The sequence below is a fragment of the Camarhynchus parvulus genome, chromosome 26, assembly GCF_901933205.1.
Source record: "Camarhynchus parvulus chromosome 26, STF_HiC, whole genome shotgun sequence".
In the NCBI taxonomy this organism is placed as follows: Eukaryota; Metazoa; Chordata; class Aves; order Passeriformes; family Thraupidae; genus Camarhynchus; species Camarhynchus parvulus.
Window position 1 is genome coordinate 1,111,951 of NC_044596.1, and position 19,111 is coordinate 1,131,061.

General features: G+C 47.9%; 1 protein-coding gene across 1 annotated transcript; it reads right to left on the bottom strand.

The window, feature by feature from the left end:
- Positions 1-1,339: 1,339 nt before the first annotated feature.
- Positions 1,340-13,467, bottom strand: LOC115913589 (tubulin alpha-8 chain). Its single transcript, XM_030965698.1, has 5 exons — positions 13,377-13,467; positions 8,476-8,698; positions 4,541-4,689; positions 2,563-3,243; positions 1,340-1,728 (listed from the first exon to the last, which is right to left on the bottom strand). The coding sequence occupies exons 1-5, from the start codon at positions 13,377-13,379 to the stop codon at positions 1,435-1,437; spliced, it is 1,350 nt and encodes a 449-aa protein (XP_030821558.1). The 5' UTR covers positions 13,380-13,467; the 3' UTR covers positions 1,340-1,434.
- Positions 13,468-19,111: the final 5,644 nt, after the last annotated feature.

The window sequence follows — 19,111 nt, forward strand, 5'->3', positions numbered from 1 at the left end:
TCCAAATCAGATTGAGTCAACACAATGGCTAAAAAAAAAACCAGTGATCCAGGAAAAGAGGAGCCAAAGCAATTCCAGGTCAGCTCTCACAGACCAGGTTGTTTTGGGACCTTCTATCAATAGCAGCAGCCTGTTACTCTGAATTACAGGTGACACCCCCACCTAGAACAAGTGCAGCCAACTGGGACCAGGAAAAGGACCCCACTTTGTGAGGGGATGTCAGATACTGCAGCATTACCTGAGCACTGAAGCTTCCATGCAGAAAGGAGTTCAGGATCTTGCATAATTCAGCTGAGACTCCTGCCAAGCAGGTGTTCACATCTGCAACTAACAGATTTCAAGGCTTGGCCTGAATCACACTCTGCTATTAAATCAGAAGGAATATGAGTAAGTTTGAAATTGGATGGGGAAAATTCTCCAGCCCAAATCTCATCTTGGAGTCAGACTTTGGTATCCTGTAATCACATTCAGTATTCAATCATCATCTTAAGATTTAACTATTCCACCTTTGGCATTGCTATGGGGGAGATTGCTCAGTCATCCAGCTCTACAACAATGAAGTTATTTGGTTTGTGGTTCACTGTGTGCCCAGGCCCCCACTCAGTCGATGCAGAAGGTCTCAGACAGAGGCTGTTCACATCTGAAGATAAACCTGATTAGCCAAATCCTCTCTTGTTCCATCAGCTTACACAGAAGGATGGCAGCATTCATATCTGAACCCATGGAATAATTACTTCTGCAAAAGACTTGGTTCTAGGGAAAACTAAGATGTTTAACTATGGCCAGTTAACCCACAAATTTTTCTCCAGACAGCTTCAGGAGAAATCTGAGTCTAGAGACCTGCAGACAGGGACTGCAGTTCCTTCTGTGGGAGGGCACAGCAACATAAGGGCAACCACTGCTCAGGCTCTGGCTACAGTGGCAGGTCCATCATGCTATGGCACAACCTTCCTGGACATCTCCTCCCCATCCAGGTTACTGCATCTCTAGGTTACTGGCCCTCTCTAAGAACAGGAGACAACTAACCCAAACATCCCTCAGTTTTGAAGGTCTTGCATCTTTTATGGATAACACAGCTCCTTTTGCCTCTTGTGACACCAGCTCTAGAGTCTTGGAAAAAATATACCTAACACCTTCCAGAAAAAGCTCCAGCTCATTCTAGTCTCATGTTCTGGGCACTAATAGCTCTTCAAATAGCAATGCCTTAAGGACAAGAGCTGACTGAACCATAGCATGGTTATTTTATTCAGCTACCTTCTTCAGAAAGGAATTCCATCTCTTGGACTGCTGACTGCATGTAGTTAATGAGTGTACATAGTGTTTGGACACTACCAAAGTTCTTGATTAAAGAAGTTTATTCCAATCAGCTGACATGATTTACATTGCTACTAAAGAGGCAGTAAAATGGCAAAGACTTGCAATTCACTGTTGGATTTAATATTCTTCTCCTTCATCTTCTCCATCCATCGAGTCTGTGCCCACTTCTTCATAATCTTTCTCAAGTGCAGCCAAATCTTCCCGAGCCTCTGAGAACTCCCCCTCCTCCATCCCTTCTCCAACATACCAGTGAACAAAGGCACGTTTGGCATACATCAGGTCAAACTTGTGGTCCAGGCGAGCCCAGGCCTCAGCAATGGCTGTGGTATTGCTCAGCATGCAGACTGCCCGCTGGACTTTGGCCAGGTCACCCCCAGGAACCACTGTGGGGGGCTGGTAATTGATGCCAACCTACAGGAGATGTGGAAGAGACCATGAGTTTCTCAGTGGTGTTTGACAATGACAATAATTAAAGTCAGACAACAGGAGTTGATTAAAATGTGTCACTCACAAAACAGCCCTCCATGAGAACCTAAATCTCCACATCTTGAGAATACAAACCAGGTACCTACAGAACAGCTCAGAGCAAACACTCTCCATTGTGGGAACATACTAGAGTTTTCCCCACCTAGGCTGAGAGAGAGGACTTCCCCCATGGTGCTGTGCAGCACTATTGCTAATCTACATTAGATTGCTTCCCCCATGGGCCAGTTGACCCTGCCAACCCCAACTGTTCATCCCTCATCCCCCTACAGGTTGCTGCCCTTTGCCCTGCCCTGTGCCCTCAGGTCATTGCCACTGACCCCACACTAAGCCTGTGCACAACACATGTTTGTGTCTTTGTCCCTGATCCCTTTGGTGTGGTGGATGCAATAAACCTTCACTGGAATACATCATACAAAGACCCTTCCTGTCTGTCCTCTGCTGAGCTACCTGTGGTGTGTGTGTGCATGGACTTGAAATGGCTGCTCTTGTGGCCTTACTCTGACCAGCTTCTGAAGGAGACACTTTGAAGAAGAGTAGTCAGAAGCCTGTGTTGTTTATTCGTGGGAATGCTATGTCTTGGGCTCCAATTATTAGAGGAACTAGCCAGTTTCTGAACCCTCCGATTATAACTGGCATAACTATGAAGAAAATTATTACTGGCAGCATTTCTACCACCCTGCCACATTGCAACAAAACAGCACCCACCACCCAGGATAGTGAATGAGAAATCTAAGAAATCACAGTGGAACTGAGACTTGCCTTAAATCCAGTAGGACACCAGTCCACAAACTGGATGGTGCGCTTGGTCTTGATGGCGGCAATGGCGGCGTTGACGTCCTTGGGCACCACGTCCCCACGGTACAGCATGCAGCACGCCATGTACTTGCCGTGCCGAGGGTCACACTTCACCATCTGGTTGGAGGGCTCGAAGCAGGCGTTGGTGATCTCAGCCACAGAGAGCTGCTCGTGGTACGCCTTCTCTGCAGAAATGATCGGGGAGTAGGTCACCAGCGGGAAGTGGATGCGAGGGTAAGGCACCAGGTTAGTCTGGAACTCCGTAAGATCCACGTTTAAGGCACCATCGAACCTAAGGGAAGCAGTAATGGAAGACACTATCTGACCGATGAGGCGATTGAGGTTAGTGTAGGTTGGGCGTTCAATGTCCAGGTTCCTACGGCAAATGTCATAAATGGCCTCATTGTCAACCATGAAGGCACAGTCAGAGTGCTCCAGCGTGGTGTGGGTGGTCAGGATGGAGTTGTAGGGCTCCACAACAGCTGTCGAGACCTGAGGTGCAGGGTAGATGGCGAATTCCAGCTTGGATTTTTTCCCATAGTCAACTGAGAGGCGCTCCATCAGCAGAGAGGTGAAACCAGATCCAGTTCCTCCCCCAAAGCTGTGGAAAATCAGGAAGCCCTGCAAGCCAGTGCACTGATCTGACTGAAAGAGAAAATACAGGTGTTCAAGACATTGTGTGCATTAAGAATCCTCAGTCAACCTCAAGAAAGACAGCTCTGAATTCTGACAAATACCAACTGTTTAAGCTTCAGAAATACAGAATTTATCCGCCAAGAGTCAAGGAGGTGTCCCAGGAAAAGCAATATTCTGGGCTGGTTTAAACCCCGTACGCATTGGACGCTGACCACTTCAAATCGCTAGCTTAAAATTCCTTCTATCCCCAATTCTCAGCTGAGGCCACTAACAATGAGCAAGAAAAGCAGGAATACTCAAAGACCTACATACTATCTATCCCTTACAGTTACTTGGTATTCTCTATCTGCACAAAAATGGAGCAATCCCCCATCCCAGAGCTACTGTTGCAATGCTGCACAAGTGCCAAGTGTGTATCTCCGCTGGGGGAAGTGAGCTGTCACAGCCTATTACAGTGCCAGTCCCATTCACTCCACTCAGGAGACAAAACTAGACAGCCCTGTCCTCACAAAGAGGTGCCACATGATGCTCAGCTCCCAGGACTAACAGGGACTGCCAACAGCTTGTACAAAGAAATCATGACTGTTTTTCAGGTCAAAGTAAAGCCTGCTGCAAGTTTATCATTGCTTTAATTAGAGACTGTGGCAGTCAAGCACTGAGAATAATTCCAGCTGTAATCTGCAAAAGGTGCACTTTATACTAAGACACAGTTAGCATTCCATATCAAAGCACCTGGAATTTGTGCAATGAGAATTCCTACCTTTGTGACACAAATTGGGCAATGGACATGCTTAGCAGCCCTAAATAGGGAACCCGAACCTCCTAAACTGCCCCCTTCATAAGTTTGCCACATGACTGAAGAACTGGGGAAGCTGAAACATCCCAACTTACTGAGATTTATTCCTTTTCTACTGTTATTACCATAAAATTAATCCAGAAATCATAACAGCAGGAAATGCAAATAATAGTCCAAACCACTTCTATTTAAAATTCCTTGAAAGAGCCACAGCCACAGACCAATCCTTCTCCAGCAGGAACTATGCAAATCGTAACTTTTGGTTCTGACTTTCTAAACATGAAACTATATATGAAGTTTTAGATGCCTCATCAGCATTTTAGGCCACTTGAAAGCCATATCTGACAGGAAAAATCCAGCCATTTTCAGCTGGCTAAGAATAAAAGCAGATGCAGACTAAGTCCACAGATTCTCATACCACAAAGAAATTAAAGCACAGTTTATGTATTTGATAACCTCATTTCCAAATGCTGTAAAACAGATGTTTCAGAGCCGTCAGTGGAGTCTTACCAGCTTCCTGATGCGCTCTAGAACCAGATCAATGATCTCTTTCCCCACTGTGTAGTGACCTCGAGCATAGTTGTTTGCAGCATCTTCTTTCCCAGATATCAGCTGCTCAGGATGGAAGAGCTGTCGGTATGTCCCATTCCTAACTTCATCTGGGGAGAGACAAGATACATATTATTATATAATATATAAATATTTTAAGTAAATGTTCTATATAGACCAGCTTTTTCAAACTTCTAGGGTTGTCCAGAATAATGTACTTAAACCTGCAGAGATAAAAAGCAACTACCAATCAGTAGGTGACTTCCTAAAGCCTAAATGCTGAATAACTAAGAAAAATTAAGTTATTGCTTAGGAAACTGCTCTATTTTACACCAAATTTTAGAATTTTGACCTGTCAGAGCAATTAAAAACTGGACTATAGCAGAACCATTTTTCCAGTTTAAGACAACTTAAGGCTCATTTTGCAGCCCAGCTGCTGAAATCCCATTTTTCCCCTTCACTTCCCAATCCCACCAGGATTCTGCTTGACCCCAGCTTCTGTGGGCAAGCAGAGCCAACTCTGCTTACATGTTCCTTTCTCTTCACTGTACTTTCTGCCAAAGGTAGAGAAGGGTTCAAAAGAGATGGAGATGCTCTTGGAGTAATTAACTAACCCCTGAGCTGTAAGCTGTAGCACACATATCCCCCAGCAGTTACACATTTGGAGGCTGATTTAGAGCCACTAGTTTCCCAAAAATATGCACTTAAATCCAGCAGACTAAAGCTCTGTCCTACCAGAAAGGTACAAAGACACTCAGCAGAGCTTTGTCTCTGGTTTAGCTCAAACCACTCTTGTGTGCTATTGCAGTATTGCATTCTTTAATTTAAGTCAGGTGTACAGCAGGGAACTTTATTAACTACAGCTGAAGTTGCCTGCTTGCATGTATTCATTAATCTGAAATAGAACAAGCAACACAAAGAAAAGTAAAACTTAAGACATAAAAATATAGTTAGCATTTAAACCAGTTTAGGCTGAGCAGCTCCCACTCCAGTCTGCAATCCAACAGCCTAAAGTATTTCTAAGACTGCATCAAAATAAAAACAATTTGGAAAAATTTACCATCCAAATACCCTAAGACTTCCTACAATACCACTCCACATTACAAGGGACAAATATGGGTAATAAGCGAAAAATACAGAACCAAAATAAAATGGTTCTTTATCCTATGCAGACAGGGGTAGCACGAGCCAGGATGGTCCTTGGGAAGTAACAAAACTTGTAGAGTTCAGAGGATCAGCCACTGGACTACAAAAGTGTGCCTGGAACAAAGGACTGGGGCGAGGGGACAGCTAAACCAGCTTGCCCCAGACATGCTATCCTTCATGTTTTCAAGTCTAGCTGGGGTAGACTGCTAAAGACACTTGTGTTGAATTCCCAGATGTCACTGCCCTATTTTGTGGTGGAAAGTTTGATGGTATTTTACCACCACATTCACAGAGGTGGTGCATATCCACCATCCTGCTGCTTTCTGCAAGACCAGCACTGATCTGGAAGGACAGAAATCCCTGTGCACACAAGTGGCAGCTGCACAAGCTGCTGCATGCACAAAGATGGGTTTTTCATAAATTCAGCGCATAGGGACTTGCTGCATGAATGGGGACTCGTGAGCCCTGCCCAGAAAACTGGGGCAGTAATTTCCACATTAGCCAGGGAGGAATAACAGCTATTTCCCAGAAAGGCACATGATGTAACTTTTAACAAAAAGCCCTAACTTTGACTATTACCAGTCTTGCCCATCTCCCCACACTACACCTGCATCACCAACAAGCACTGGAACACTCACTACTTTTTGGCATTTGTTCCAAGACTCACCAGCTCCTGTGCCCTGTTTTGCCACCTGTCTCATCTCATTTCTGAGCTGTTCCTGGTTGCTCAGAGCCACCACCTGGCCAGTGCAGAGGAGGCAACAGCCACAGGGATCACAAAAGCACAAAGCCAGACCTGCAACAGCTCCTGGGAACATCAGTGTATGGCCAAGGGTGCCTGGGCTCATTTCAAAGTTATAGCCCAGCACGCCCACCCTCAAACAGCCACACAGCCTTCTGCTCCCCTGAGAGGTTCATCTGCTGTGTTAGCCACAAGAAGGGGTCTGGTGTGTTACACTGAACAGAAGTTACAGAACAGCCATGGTTTGGGTACAGAGGAGTGGCCACAGTCACGCATTTCCCCAACTCTGTATTGCAGAAATATAAAACACAGCAACTGCATAAGCACAGGCAACACAGATCTCTGCTATAACAGCCCCAAATCACCACTTAAGGCAAGATAGCCAAAAATCAGCTCCAGAAGAATTACTTCTGGCACACACTGGTGAGAGGAAAACCAGGATTCCTGACACAAGGGATGAAGGTCTTGTGAAAACAGGAGCTCACATTGAGCTGACAGTGCATGTACTCCCCCAGGATGGAGGATTGGTCAGTAGCTGATGCATGGGATCACACCTGAACACCATGAGATGGTGTTGCCAGAGCTTGGAACAGAACACATTTTCAGGAGTAGACTGTTTCTCAAAGACAAGGCAACAGGAAGCTGAAGTACATGTTCAGAAATCTCTGAATTTAGGCCAGCTATGGGGACTCATTTCTGCAAGCACTGTTCAGCTTCCACAGATTGCTTTGGGAAACTACAGCAATCATTCCTGTGTACAATAAGGAATCTTCCTAATGATATCTATTGTGTCTCTTAAAGAGGTTCTACTGACTGCAGCACACTTTATGCCATACTGTTACAAGGGGCTGTAACTGCTCCTTGCATAGCAAAACCATGAAGTGTGTTCATGAGACCCATTTAACTCCACAGCCTGGCAGAAGGTACCGCAGAAATTCTCGAAAGCTCCACAGAGCACATTTGCCAGTCTCAATGAAAATAAAGTCAAGTATTTTCCACCACTAGGAAGGTGTAGGCAAGCTTCATACACTAAAAATTTAAAGCCCCAAAGCATTTTTCAGGACTAGAGGGATGGATCCCTTAGCCAAAACCAATAGTCTAAAGTATTTATGTGGCAATAACACGTGGCAATATTCTCCAGTGCTCTTGTGAAATACAAAGCTGTGTTTCGTGTCAGGTACATACAGGCAATGTATTTGTGATTGTGCTATGTGTGGAAACCGACCATGGGACAGTTATAAAGATGAATTCTAATAATAACTGAGGAAAGTAAAGCATGGAAGAAGGCCTTTGAACCTATCCTTTGTTTGCAATTAACCTTTATAAGCCTTAAGTTGATTTAGGAGCATTTGAATTAAAGCTTTAAGGATGTTGCTCTTTGACAGGAACTTTCTGCTTGTAGCTAAGCCTTAAACAGTTTCGTAATAATAACCTTTTGAAGTATAATTTTAGAATATTGCTTGTATCCTTGAAACTATAGCTCTGGAATATATATAAAGGAAACATGCTTATCTCATGCCTTAACAAAACAGTGAAAAGCAGCTTGAGAAAGGAAGATGAACATCAACTCAAGGATTAATAGTTTTGATCAAGGGAAGCTGGACATCACTATCATGGGATTTATAGTCCTTGCAATCAAAAGGTGGACCCACATCTGGAGAGCTGGACCTCACCAGATGGGATTCTTCTTCCTTCTTTCAGAAACTTGACCACCACCATCTGGGGATACTCCTTTTGGGATACATGCTGAGAAAAACTAAATCACAATAGGTGTAGAATTGTGACAGACGTAAAAATTGGGAATAGAAACTCTTGAGAAAGCTGATGAGTACCCCTATAAATACCTGTGAACCTCAACTATCGGTGTGCAGTTGGAGGGAAAACTTCCCCCACTGTACACAGCACTGTATTGCTCATACTTTACCATATTAATTAATAAATTGATTGATGCTTAAATATTGGCCTAGTCAAGCTTCTCATTAATAACACCTTGCACTGTCACTGTTACCTATGACTGCAGGTTCGAGGTCCACAAAGACAGCACGTGGGACGTGTTTCCCCGCCCCTGTCTCGCTGAAGAAGGTGTTGAAGGAGTCGTCCCCGCCGCCGATGCTCTTGTCGCTGGGCATGTTGCCGTCGGGCTGGATGCCGTGCTCCAGGCAGTAGAGCTCCCAGCAGGCATTGCCGATCTGCACGCCCGCCTGCCCGACGTGGATGGAGATGCACTCGCGCTGCGGGACAGGGACAGAACGCATCGCTCAGCACAAACACGACTGCCCTTGTTCAGCAAAGGATCAGCACGCCCGGGGGGACTGCCAGCCCGCAAAGCCATTAAAACATTGGCCTTATTGTCTCGGTGTTGGGGGCATTTGGCACGAAACACAACAGGACACAAAAGCCCCTTTGAGACAGCATCAGCTCCACCCAGAAAAACCCTTTCGGACATTATCATTTTTACAAGCTCATTCCTCTTCGTTATTCTTCAATCAGACAGGAAGAGTCTGATCAACTCTTTCAAGTTCTTCAGCCAATTTCTCTCTTCATACCAAACCGAATATTCAGAAAAGCTGATGATCACACCTCTCATTGGCCTAAGTGTCCAGAACAGCAACACACAGACCCCAGCCACAGAGGCAGCAAAATCCTCCCAGGACCCGGAAGCACTTCATTTAATGTACACAAAACCAAAAACATATTCTCCAGACCCCTCGAGGAAACTTTGTCACTCAGTAGGAAAGGCTTCGCCTAACAAACCCCTTCACAACCCTCCATAGATACAGACCCATCAGGCTTCAACACACTGCTGTACACAAGGTACTGAACTCCTCAACACCAGCTGAAACTACCTCATAAAAGCCATGTAGAAAATAGTTCATGGCAGCAAAATAATCTGTTCCTACCCATGTATGGATTCCCAAGTTCCCTCTGATGTCCAGAGTATCAACCCAGTTTCTTTAATATTGCAGTACAGGACTTCAAGTGGTAAAAGCCAAACCATAATAGAAACATCTCCAAACTCCTGGTCCATCTGTGGCATTTTATATTCAACATCTAGTTTTGAATGTCAGTAAAGCACAATCTAGAAGAGCCTACATAGACTTCAGTTTGATGTGACTGTTGCCCAAAACTATGCTCAGACCCTATGACTGGATGGGACAATTTGCTTCCCTGGAATTCCAGGATAAGCAGGAGTACTTTCAGGCACAAGTACAGGCCAGGCAGAAAATGGGCAGAGAGCAGCCCTGGGGAGAAGGACATGGGGGTGTTGGTGGATGAGAAGCTCAGCCCCAGCCCCAGGCTCTGGCAGCCCAGAACCCCCCTGTGCTGGGCTGATCCCCCAGGGGGGCAGCAGGGCAGGGGGGGATTCTGCCCCTGTGCCCTGCTCAGGTGAGACCCCACCTGCAGAGCTGCCCCAGCCCTGGGGCCCAGCACAGGAAGGCCCTGGAGCTGCTGGAGAGAGCCCAGAGGAGGCCACAGAGCTGCTCCAAGGCCTGGAGCCCCTCTGGGAGAGCTGGGAATGTTCACCTGGAGAAGGTTCCAGGGAGACTTTAAAGCCCCTTCCAGTGCCTAAAGGGACTCCAGGAGAGCTGGAGAGGGAGTTAGGACAAATGGAAATGGCCTTAAAATGCAGGATGATAGGGTTAGATTAGATATTAGGATAAAATTCTTCCCTGTGAGGGTGGCACAGGCTGCCCAGAGAAGCTGTGGCTGCCCCATCCCTGGAAGTGTTCAAGACCAAACTGGATGGGGCTTGAAGAAACCTGGTCTGGTGGAAGAGATGAAACTGGATGGTCTTTAAGGTCCCTTCCAACACAAACCAGTCTGTGATTCTATGACCTGGAACTGCCTAGTCCACATCCATAGTCCATGCAGAAAAGCAGGAGCACAGTCCTTTCAAACTCATTGGGAATCCCGTGAAATTAAAATTTGTATTTGTCAAAAAAAAAATCACCTGTTCTCAAGCACAGTACTGAACTGTTTTTAAGCTCCCTTCCATCCAAGCTGTACATTCAGGTGTCCAGCTCACATCCTCTCTGCCAGCTGCATCACTCAGAGCTGCTGCCACCCTTCTCCTCTCCAAAGCCATTACACCACCACCCTCCAGGCTGAAGCAGAGCTTGGTCAGTGCTGCCATGGCAGAGAACACACAGCCAACCTGCACAGTGTCAAAGAGGTGACAGGAAAGCCAGCTGCAGGGCCACAGAGACCATGGCAATGACTCAGGGAACATCCCTTTGGGAGAGCAGGACAGCCTGAAACTTTTCTGCAGGGACAGGAAAACAGAGACCACCACGTCAGCCTGGATCCTCACCTGTCTGAGGTCCTACCAGTGACCTAAGCCTTGCTAGAGAAACCCCCAAGCAGCTGGGAAAGGTCACTGAAAGGTGTGTAAGGACTACAGCACACCACAGATGGAGGGGGTAAAGAAGGGTATGTGGAGCAGCTGAGGCCATTGGCTTGGTTAGCCAGGAGAAGAGGGGAGATTTGATCATGATCTAGAGTTCCTCACAAGAGGAAGCAGAGGGTGCTTTTGTGATCAGTGACAGGACTCAAGGGAAGCTGTGTCAGGGGAGGTTTGCCTGGATATGAGGAAAACATCCTTCCCCCAGAGGGTGACAAGACAATGGAACAGGCTCCCAAGGTCACAACCCCAGGGCTGACAGAACTCAACACAAAGAGTTCTGGGATTCCTGGGGGTGTCCTGTGCAGGGCCAGGAGCTGGACTCAATGGCCTTTGTGGGTCCCTTCCAACTCTGAATGCACAGCTTGGCAACACAGCCACAGAGCAGGTGCTACAGGTGCCACATTAAACGTGGCATGTTTACTTGGACAAAATACAAAGTTCAACACATTGGGCAATGACTCCCTGCACAAACAGCAGTAACTGAGAGGGAGCCCTGCTGCAAAGATCCAGAAGGTTCCCACAGAAACCAGCCTGAATGTCCCACAGGGTGCTCTTGTCCTCAGAAGGGCAAGCCACGTGCCAGGGAGCAAAAGTAGACACGTGGGCAGCACAGGAGAAGGCTCCCTCTGCTCTGCAGGTGGCTCAGGCCAGATTCTCAGAGGTTGATGCAAGGCTCAGGTTTGTGTTAGGAAAAGCCTCCCCAGTGGAATGGTGCGGCCCTGGAACAGGTCACTACAGAAGTGGGAGGGGATTTCCATCCTTGGAGGCTTTCAAAACTTGGCTAGACAAGGTCAGTGATAAAGCCTGGCCTGGTGCTACTGTGAGTCCTGCTTTGAGAGTGCTTTCAACTGCTTTCCTACAACTCTGCTAAGTACTTTTAAGTAGTATGTGGCTATTCAGTGAAGCACAAACCTTTGTCAGACACTAACAGATTCTCTGCCCATTTTGTGCTGCATGGCCTTTTCACAGAACCAATAATCCTGAAGAACAAGGCCCAGATTTTATTCCAAAAGCACCAGCTCCAAGCTGGAATGACAAGCAAGGGAACCACCACACTCATTATAGATCAGGGCCTTCACACATCACTGATGAGCTTCAGAATAAGGATTAAATGTATACAGACAGCGCTGGTAAATTCTGTATTCAAGCCACTACAGAATCCTCTTATTTACTTAACTAACACTAAATGCTTTCCCCACACTTATATACATTATTTGCAAGCACACAAAGTTTCTGGCAGAATTTCTCCAGCCCAGTCCCAGTTTCCTTTCCTAAAGGATGTGCTCCAGCTGAAGGGCACTGGCCTGTCCTGTCACTGCCCTTCCAGCAGCTGCAGACTCAGCCCCTTGCTGCACTCACTGCTGGGCTGCAGCCCCCCAGCTCTTCCATGGCACTGCTGGATCAGGCTCTGGGTCCTCTGCACTCCCCAGCAGGGTGCTCAAGGTCCAGCTGCTCTTGTGTGAGGCTGATGGAAAGCCAAGCTTCCTGAGAATGGCTGTGCCAGCTCCGACCAAACTTATCAGCACAGCACATGGAGGAACGCTGTTTCCCTGGGATGGGACTCCAGGGAACCTGCATCCTTTGCAGAGACCAGGGGCTGTAGTCATACTCTTGATTTGACTTTATTTGAAAACCGTGACAATAAACAGCCCCCAAGGGAAGGGTAAGAGCAAGAACCTCAACACATCCCACCAACACTCTAACTTAGAATAATTTTCAGCTCAACAAGTATTTCCCATACATTCGCAAGCCTACAGTAGCAGTCTTGCTACATTTGTAAATCCATGTAACCTTCTGACAATCTCTTTCCAGAGCTGTAGGAAGGCAACGCCCCCACGGGGAAGAGTCGAACGCCCATCCCAGCCTCCAGCCGTGCTGCCCAGCTCAGCACCTGAACCCTGTCCTGAGAGATATCCCAGCCCCGTCACACCTCTCAGACTGCCCTTCAAGGTGACTCAACTCCCCAGCTCATTATCGCCCACCCATCTCACAAAGTCCGTCAGGAACTCTCCCCATCAGCCCAGCCTCCCGACAGCCGCGGGGCAGGAGCGGGGGAGCGACACCTCGGCACCTCCCAGGCCGGTGGGCCGGGCTCCTCCCTGCCTCCCTCCCTGCGGCCCCGCGGGTCGCGCACACCGCGCGGAGCTGCCCCGGCCTCACACGCCGCAGGAACCCGGCGGCTCTGCGGGCAGGGCGCCCCGGGGCCCGCACGGACAGACGGCCCCGGCGGCTGACGGTGCCCGGGACGGAGCTGCAGCCCTTGAGCCGGCCGGGGCTGAGGGTCCTGGGGGCCGCCATGTTCTCAGCGAGCCCGCCACCATTTTGGGACGAGACGGCGGGAGCGACAGGGCGCGGGACGAGACACGGCTCGGGGCAGCGAGACCCACTGCCCCCCACGGCCCGGCGAGGCCCTCCCGCCGCCTATCCCGTACCCCCCCTTACCGCTGCAGCTCGCGGAGCTGCGCCGGGCTACGCCTGCCCCGCCGGGCCCTCGCCCCACTCACCATGGCTCAGGAGCGCCGGGACAGACGCGCAACGTGTCTGGGCAGCACCGCAATAGCGGCGGCTCTTACCGGGCTCACCTTTTATAAATTGAGGGGCGGGGCGCTCGGCTCCCTGCTCTGTGCTCATTGGCGTGGCGTGCGCTCGCCCATGGACTATTGGGTGACAGAAATGTCTGTCACCACCTTGCGCGAACTATTGGCTGATTCGTAACAAAGGGCGGGAAGGGGGCGGAGTTTAGTCTTCCCGCCAACGAAGGTCAGCGCCTTCCTCCTTAGGCTCCGCTTCAGGCCGGGATCGCTGTGGGCGGGCCGGGGAGCGCTCTGTCCCGGACTGGGATCGTTCTGTCCGGAGCCAGCGGCTGAAGGGCAGGGGGCTCAGCACTGTCCACCCCCGGGTGTTGGTCAAGGTCTCCGAGCTCAGCCTGGGGAGCCCAGAGTCAGCGGCTGCTGCCCTGGGAAGGAGCCCTGAGGGACGGGGGGCCGCTCATGGCCTCGCACCCACGGGGTTCTCAGTGAGAGCTCTCCCTGTCCCGGCTCCGCGCACTGAGCCCGGGGAAAGGCAGCAGTGAAACACCCGGGCAAAGCTGGGACCAAGGATGGCACCCGGGATCTGCTGAGGGACAGCCCCAGAGCCCCACATCTGCCCGGTGGGCACCCACAGGGCCCGTCCTCCAGGCGCTCTGAGTGCTGTCTCTGGGCTGAAAAAGGAAAATCCCTGTCCCAGGAGGGTGGAGGCAGCTCCACTGCAGTCACAGGCACAGCAGGGCCTGTGCCAAGTGCCAGTAGTGGGATGAATAGTCTCAAAATGGAAAGGACTCAAAGCTGAAGGGCCAGATCTTGAGAGCCGCATAGGTTCTGCTGGAATCCGTAGATCTGGTGTTTACATGCCCCAGCTGAAGTTGGATATTAAGTCGAAAGCATAAAAACCCTGTGGTATGACCTAAGGCTTATATTAACAGAAATATTCCTGCAATTGCCAAACTCACTCCCTGGGTAAAAGCAGCTGTGTGTGCAGGTCTGATATTTGATACCTGGAGTTCCATCCATCCTTCAGGGCCTCAGCACCAGCATCGGTTTCAGGAAATTCCTTCTTCCTGCACTGAGCTGAGTTTTTGCAGCAGGAGAGGGACGTGAAACAGTTTTGAACAATAACAAAGTAGGTGATTTTTCCTCTTCCTCTATAGATCTCCAGCCCTGCAAGCAGCCTGGATAGAGGTGATACTTTTAGCAGGAGTGTGGTGTAATTGTGCCAGGCTGGATCTGTACGTGGAAGGAAGGCATGAACTGATCCCCAGGGCAGTGAACTGACACCTGCTGAGGATGCTGCTCCTGCTGTTATCAGCCCCATTGTGATCATTTGAGCCCATTCCAAGGCATGGAATGAAACCTGTGTGGGTGTGCCCAGAAAGGAAAGAAGGGCAAAAGCACTAGGGAAAACAAGGACCAGAGGATTGAGAGAGGGTCAGAGGTGGAAGAAAGGGGAAGAACCCACAAATAACGTTGATATAATTGTTTTTCCAAATAATGATGGCAAGTGTAATGTGTGACTGAAAAACAGGTGGGCTATAAGAAAGCACAAAACTGTGTTTAGGGAATTTGGCTGATGCCTTAAGTTTTAGCTTTCATATTTTCCAGATTCTGTACTGCATTAGTATATAGCTCTAAATTTCATATAGCGTGTCAGTGAGCTCTCCTCACAGTTTAGTCAGACAAAACAATCCTTTTCCAGCCCCAGAACCAAGGACACCATTGCAGCTTCAGGCTCTAAAAGTGTAAACAACAGAGAATTGAGGAGAGCAAACTGGGAGGATGGGACTGCATAACCTGGAGCTGGAATGTGACATTGAACCCCAATATGGAAATGAACCAAAACTTATAAAAGTGTGAGAACTCGTGATTTGCCAGCTGTCTTGGGTGTACATCAGCAGGGTTCTTGTACTGCCCATGGTGTATCTTTTGAAGGCCTTTTTAATACCTACTTTTTCCTTTAACACTGTCTAGCTCTGTTCTGGGCAGCCTCTCAAGGCATCATGGCCATCCCCACACCAGCGTGGGGGTGATCACGCACATGGGTACCTGTGAGCTGGGTGATGGATACCAAGGGAAAACATTCACCAAGGTGAGCAATGTGTTTTTTAAAGATAAGTCTTCTCTTTCATGTTTTCATCCTCAGCAAGCCCAAATTCTTTCCTTAGTGCTTTCAAGCTGGTATACATTTGAAGAATCCAGGCAATATTAAACTTCTAATAACCCCCAACCTGTGCTCCAAGAGAACTGAAAGAACTTCTCTTTCTGTTCTTTTTTGTCATTTGTTTTATCCTAATGGCTTGGCCTAACCTCACTGAGGCATGACCTTGGCTGCAAAGTGCTTTTAGCTGTGACCATCACCTCAGTGAACTTGTTTGGTAAAGAAGACCAGGATAGTCCTGGTAGTCTGAGACAGGAAGAACTGAAAGGACAGAACCATGGAATGGTTTGGGTTGGAAGGGACCTTAAAACTCATCTCATTCCACCCCGTGTCATGGGCAGAGACACCCTCACTGTCCCAGGCTGCTCCAAGCCCTGTGCAGCCTGGCCTTGGGCACTGCCACAGCTGCTCTGGGCACCCTGTGCCAGGGCTGCCCACTATCACAAGGCGGAATTTCTTCCCAACAATGAGTTTAAATCTCTCTTCTTTAAAACTTAAAACCATCCCCTGCCTAGTCCTGTCACTCTCTGTCCCTGAAAACCTTTGCAGCTGTCAATGTTCATGATCAGATAGGAGAGATCCCACCTGCAGTGGGCATGAGCTGTTGAGGGATGAAAGAGATAAATAGTTACAATATTTTAGTTTCTTTTGTTCTTTTTTATTTATTAAAAAAACCAAACAGTTAGATGTTCTTTATTTTTTTTTAATCATCTGTTGTGCTTTTCTCAGTTGGAAAAAAATACCAGCACTACATATCCAGTGGGACCTTTGCAAGCCCAGATTTGGGAATACTTTTCCTGTAGGTTAAAAGAGAAAATAGGTCAAAATAGATTTAATTCTTCCACTTGTTGCTATTGTATTACAAATATTTCAGTGTTCTCTTTTTTCCCTTCTCAAAGCCTCCCATTTTAGACACCAGGTACACTGTGAGAATTTCATCTGCTCATTCAAAGCAATACATTTAGTTCTGTTGTTCCAAATTACTAAGGAAATCTTCAACTTATGAGCAAAGTTTAATCTAAACTGTGCAATATATGGGAAAAAAGGTGCCCACACTGATTTTTTTTAAAAATCATATTTTTTAAACTAGTTATAAAACTTTAAAGATTTGATTTATGCTTTTCAAGTGCTCTGACCTGAAATAACACTCCCACTGCTCCAACTGTCCTTTGGCTCTGCCAGTGCAGTGGGGCAGGGCCTGGACTGCCAGTGGTACAGAATCACACTCAGAGGGAATTTTATTTATCCCATTTTATTCTCTGTTAGAAACATTGCAGCACCACAACATGAGATGGGCCAGACCCCTTGCCAAAGCAGAAAATTCTGATGGTATTGCTCTGAATGCAGTGAGCATTCTTTTCAGCTTAGCTGACAAAATCAGATTGGGCTGGTCTGTGGTGTTGAAAGGTGCCCTGGTCCAGTTTCAGCTGAGGTTTTGACGTGTTTAATTCCTGTACTCAGTGCCTGCTCTGACTTGGGCATCTGCAACCTGTGCTGGCGCTGCCTCAGCCCCGCTCCCCAGGCTGTGCTGGGTGTCTCATGTGGCATCAAGGGCAGGTTCAGGTTGGACATCAGGAAGGATTTTCCTCTCTGGAAGGGTGATTAAACACTGTAAGGGGCTTCCCAGAGAGTCCCCATCCCTGGAAGTGTCCAAGGAAGGACTGGACATGGCACTCAGTGCTCTGGGCTGGTTGACAAGGTGGGGGTTGGTCACAACTTGGGCTTGATGGTCTTTGAAGTCTTTTCCAGCTCAATGATTCTGTGAAAAGGACATCACAGCAGTGATTCCACATGTTTGGAGCTCTGTGCCTCAGTTTCCCTCAGTGTGCCCTCCCACAGCTGCTGCACTATCAAGAATTCCCCCAGTCCTACAGAAGCTGGTGCTGCTGCACACCCAAAAACCATTCCTTGGGACCTGAAATGCTTTTGATTTAGTTTGACTAAACAATCATGTCAAGTCCAAGGGGCTACCAGGGGTTTCTTGAACACATTCTTTCTTCCTGCTGGGGACCAGTTGTGTGAGCAGCAGAGTTTTTTTTTTGTTTCTCCAGTGTAAGAGCCATAATGAGAGATGTGGGACTCCAGGCAGCTCTTCAAAATGCAGTTTATTACATTGAAGATGTCACAGCAGTCCAGGGTGGTGGGTGACAGAGGGGGGGCCCGGGGGGGCCGGCCCGCGCCGCGGGCGGGCCGGGGGCCGGTGGGGGTTTGGTTTAAATGATTTTTAACTTTTTTGTAGAACACACAATTGATTAAACAGCACAACAAAAAAAAAACTTATATATTTATTTTATAATAATTTTATTAGTTTTAAAATACATATTTAATTTTATAAAAACAAAAAAATAGAGGTTATAAAATTTTTGTTTAGATGTGGTGTTGTGTGTTGTGGTGGGAGAAGAAAAAGTGAGGGCGGTTTTTTTGTATGTTTGGTTGTTTTGTTTGTGTGTTTTTGTTTTTTGTGTTTGTAAAAAGTTATTTTTTTTGGGGGGGTGTGTTTTTTTTTTGGTCTAAACAAAAAACCCCCTCCAACCAACATACATTGTGTGGTTTGTTGGTTATCAGTAAGGCTGGGCCATTCTTTTCTTCTATATCAAAACTTGCTTCCATCTCTATTTCTTCTTCAGACTCTACATTTAAAAATCTTTCTGCTAGGCATACATATCTGTGAGACTTTCTTGTCAAACTTTCATCCTTCCCAACGCTCCAGGATTTCCCTGTGCCTGGTAATGCTGTCATGGCCCCAGGCACAGACTTTGGCTGCAACCTGTGTGTTCAGTGAGTATGACACCTTCCAAAAATTCTGGACTAGCTGTGTATCTGTGACACAGTCTCTGCAGCTGCACTGTGGGCCTGGGGCTTCTCCAGCAGCTTGGATGAAACTTTGAATGTACAACTCTGCAACTCTTGCTTTCCATTCTCTTTCAGAAGAATTGGATAAATAATGTGTGCACATTCACTTCTATCACTGAATTCCCAAAACCACGACAGACTTAACCCTGTGCCTGCCTGCTCTGAGTACCTGGGATGACCTAGGGATCTCCCAGCACTCAGATGGACAAGGGCAGCCTGCTGCCTGCATTTCAGCCAGGTACTGACTGAGGCACCAGCTCCTCCTCATCCCCAGCTCACAGCACACCCATCCAGGTGTGGGGATTGCTGAGGGCATGTGTATGGTGAGAGTGAAGCCATCAAACTGCACCACTCAGGGCACAGGGCTTCACCACAGCTCCATTGTTTCAGAGCTCAGGGTCATCTCCTCCTCTCCAAGTGCTGTTTCACACACCCATCCTCAGCCCTGTGCACTCACCCTGCTTTTAGGCCTGGCTCCTTCCAGAAGTGTAGGGTCCCTCTGACTGGATCAGCAAGGAGAGACACTCCCTTCCAAGTGCCTCCTTTGTGGAGGCCAAAGAACGCAGCCCAGATGCCTGTGTGGACAATTCCTACCCAGGACCATGGCAGCTGGGAAGGGGGGACTGGCAGTGAGTTTGTGGGATTTTCTGCTCTGGTTTAAGCTGATCCCACAGCCACCAGCCTTACACCAGCC

Bases quoted from the DNA above. Each gene is read 5' to 3' on its own strand.
- LOC115913589 (XM_030965698.1), bottom strand. The intron at 4,690-8,475 runs GTAACAGTGACA...GTCTCTCCCCAG, and splicing joins CCTCGAACCTGCAGTCATAG to ATGAAGTTAGGAATGGGACA. The intron at 3,244-4,540 runs GTAAGACTCCAC...TTTCTCTTTCAG, and splicing joins TAGAGCGCATCAGGAAGCTG to TCAGATCAGTGCACTGGCTT.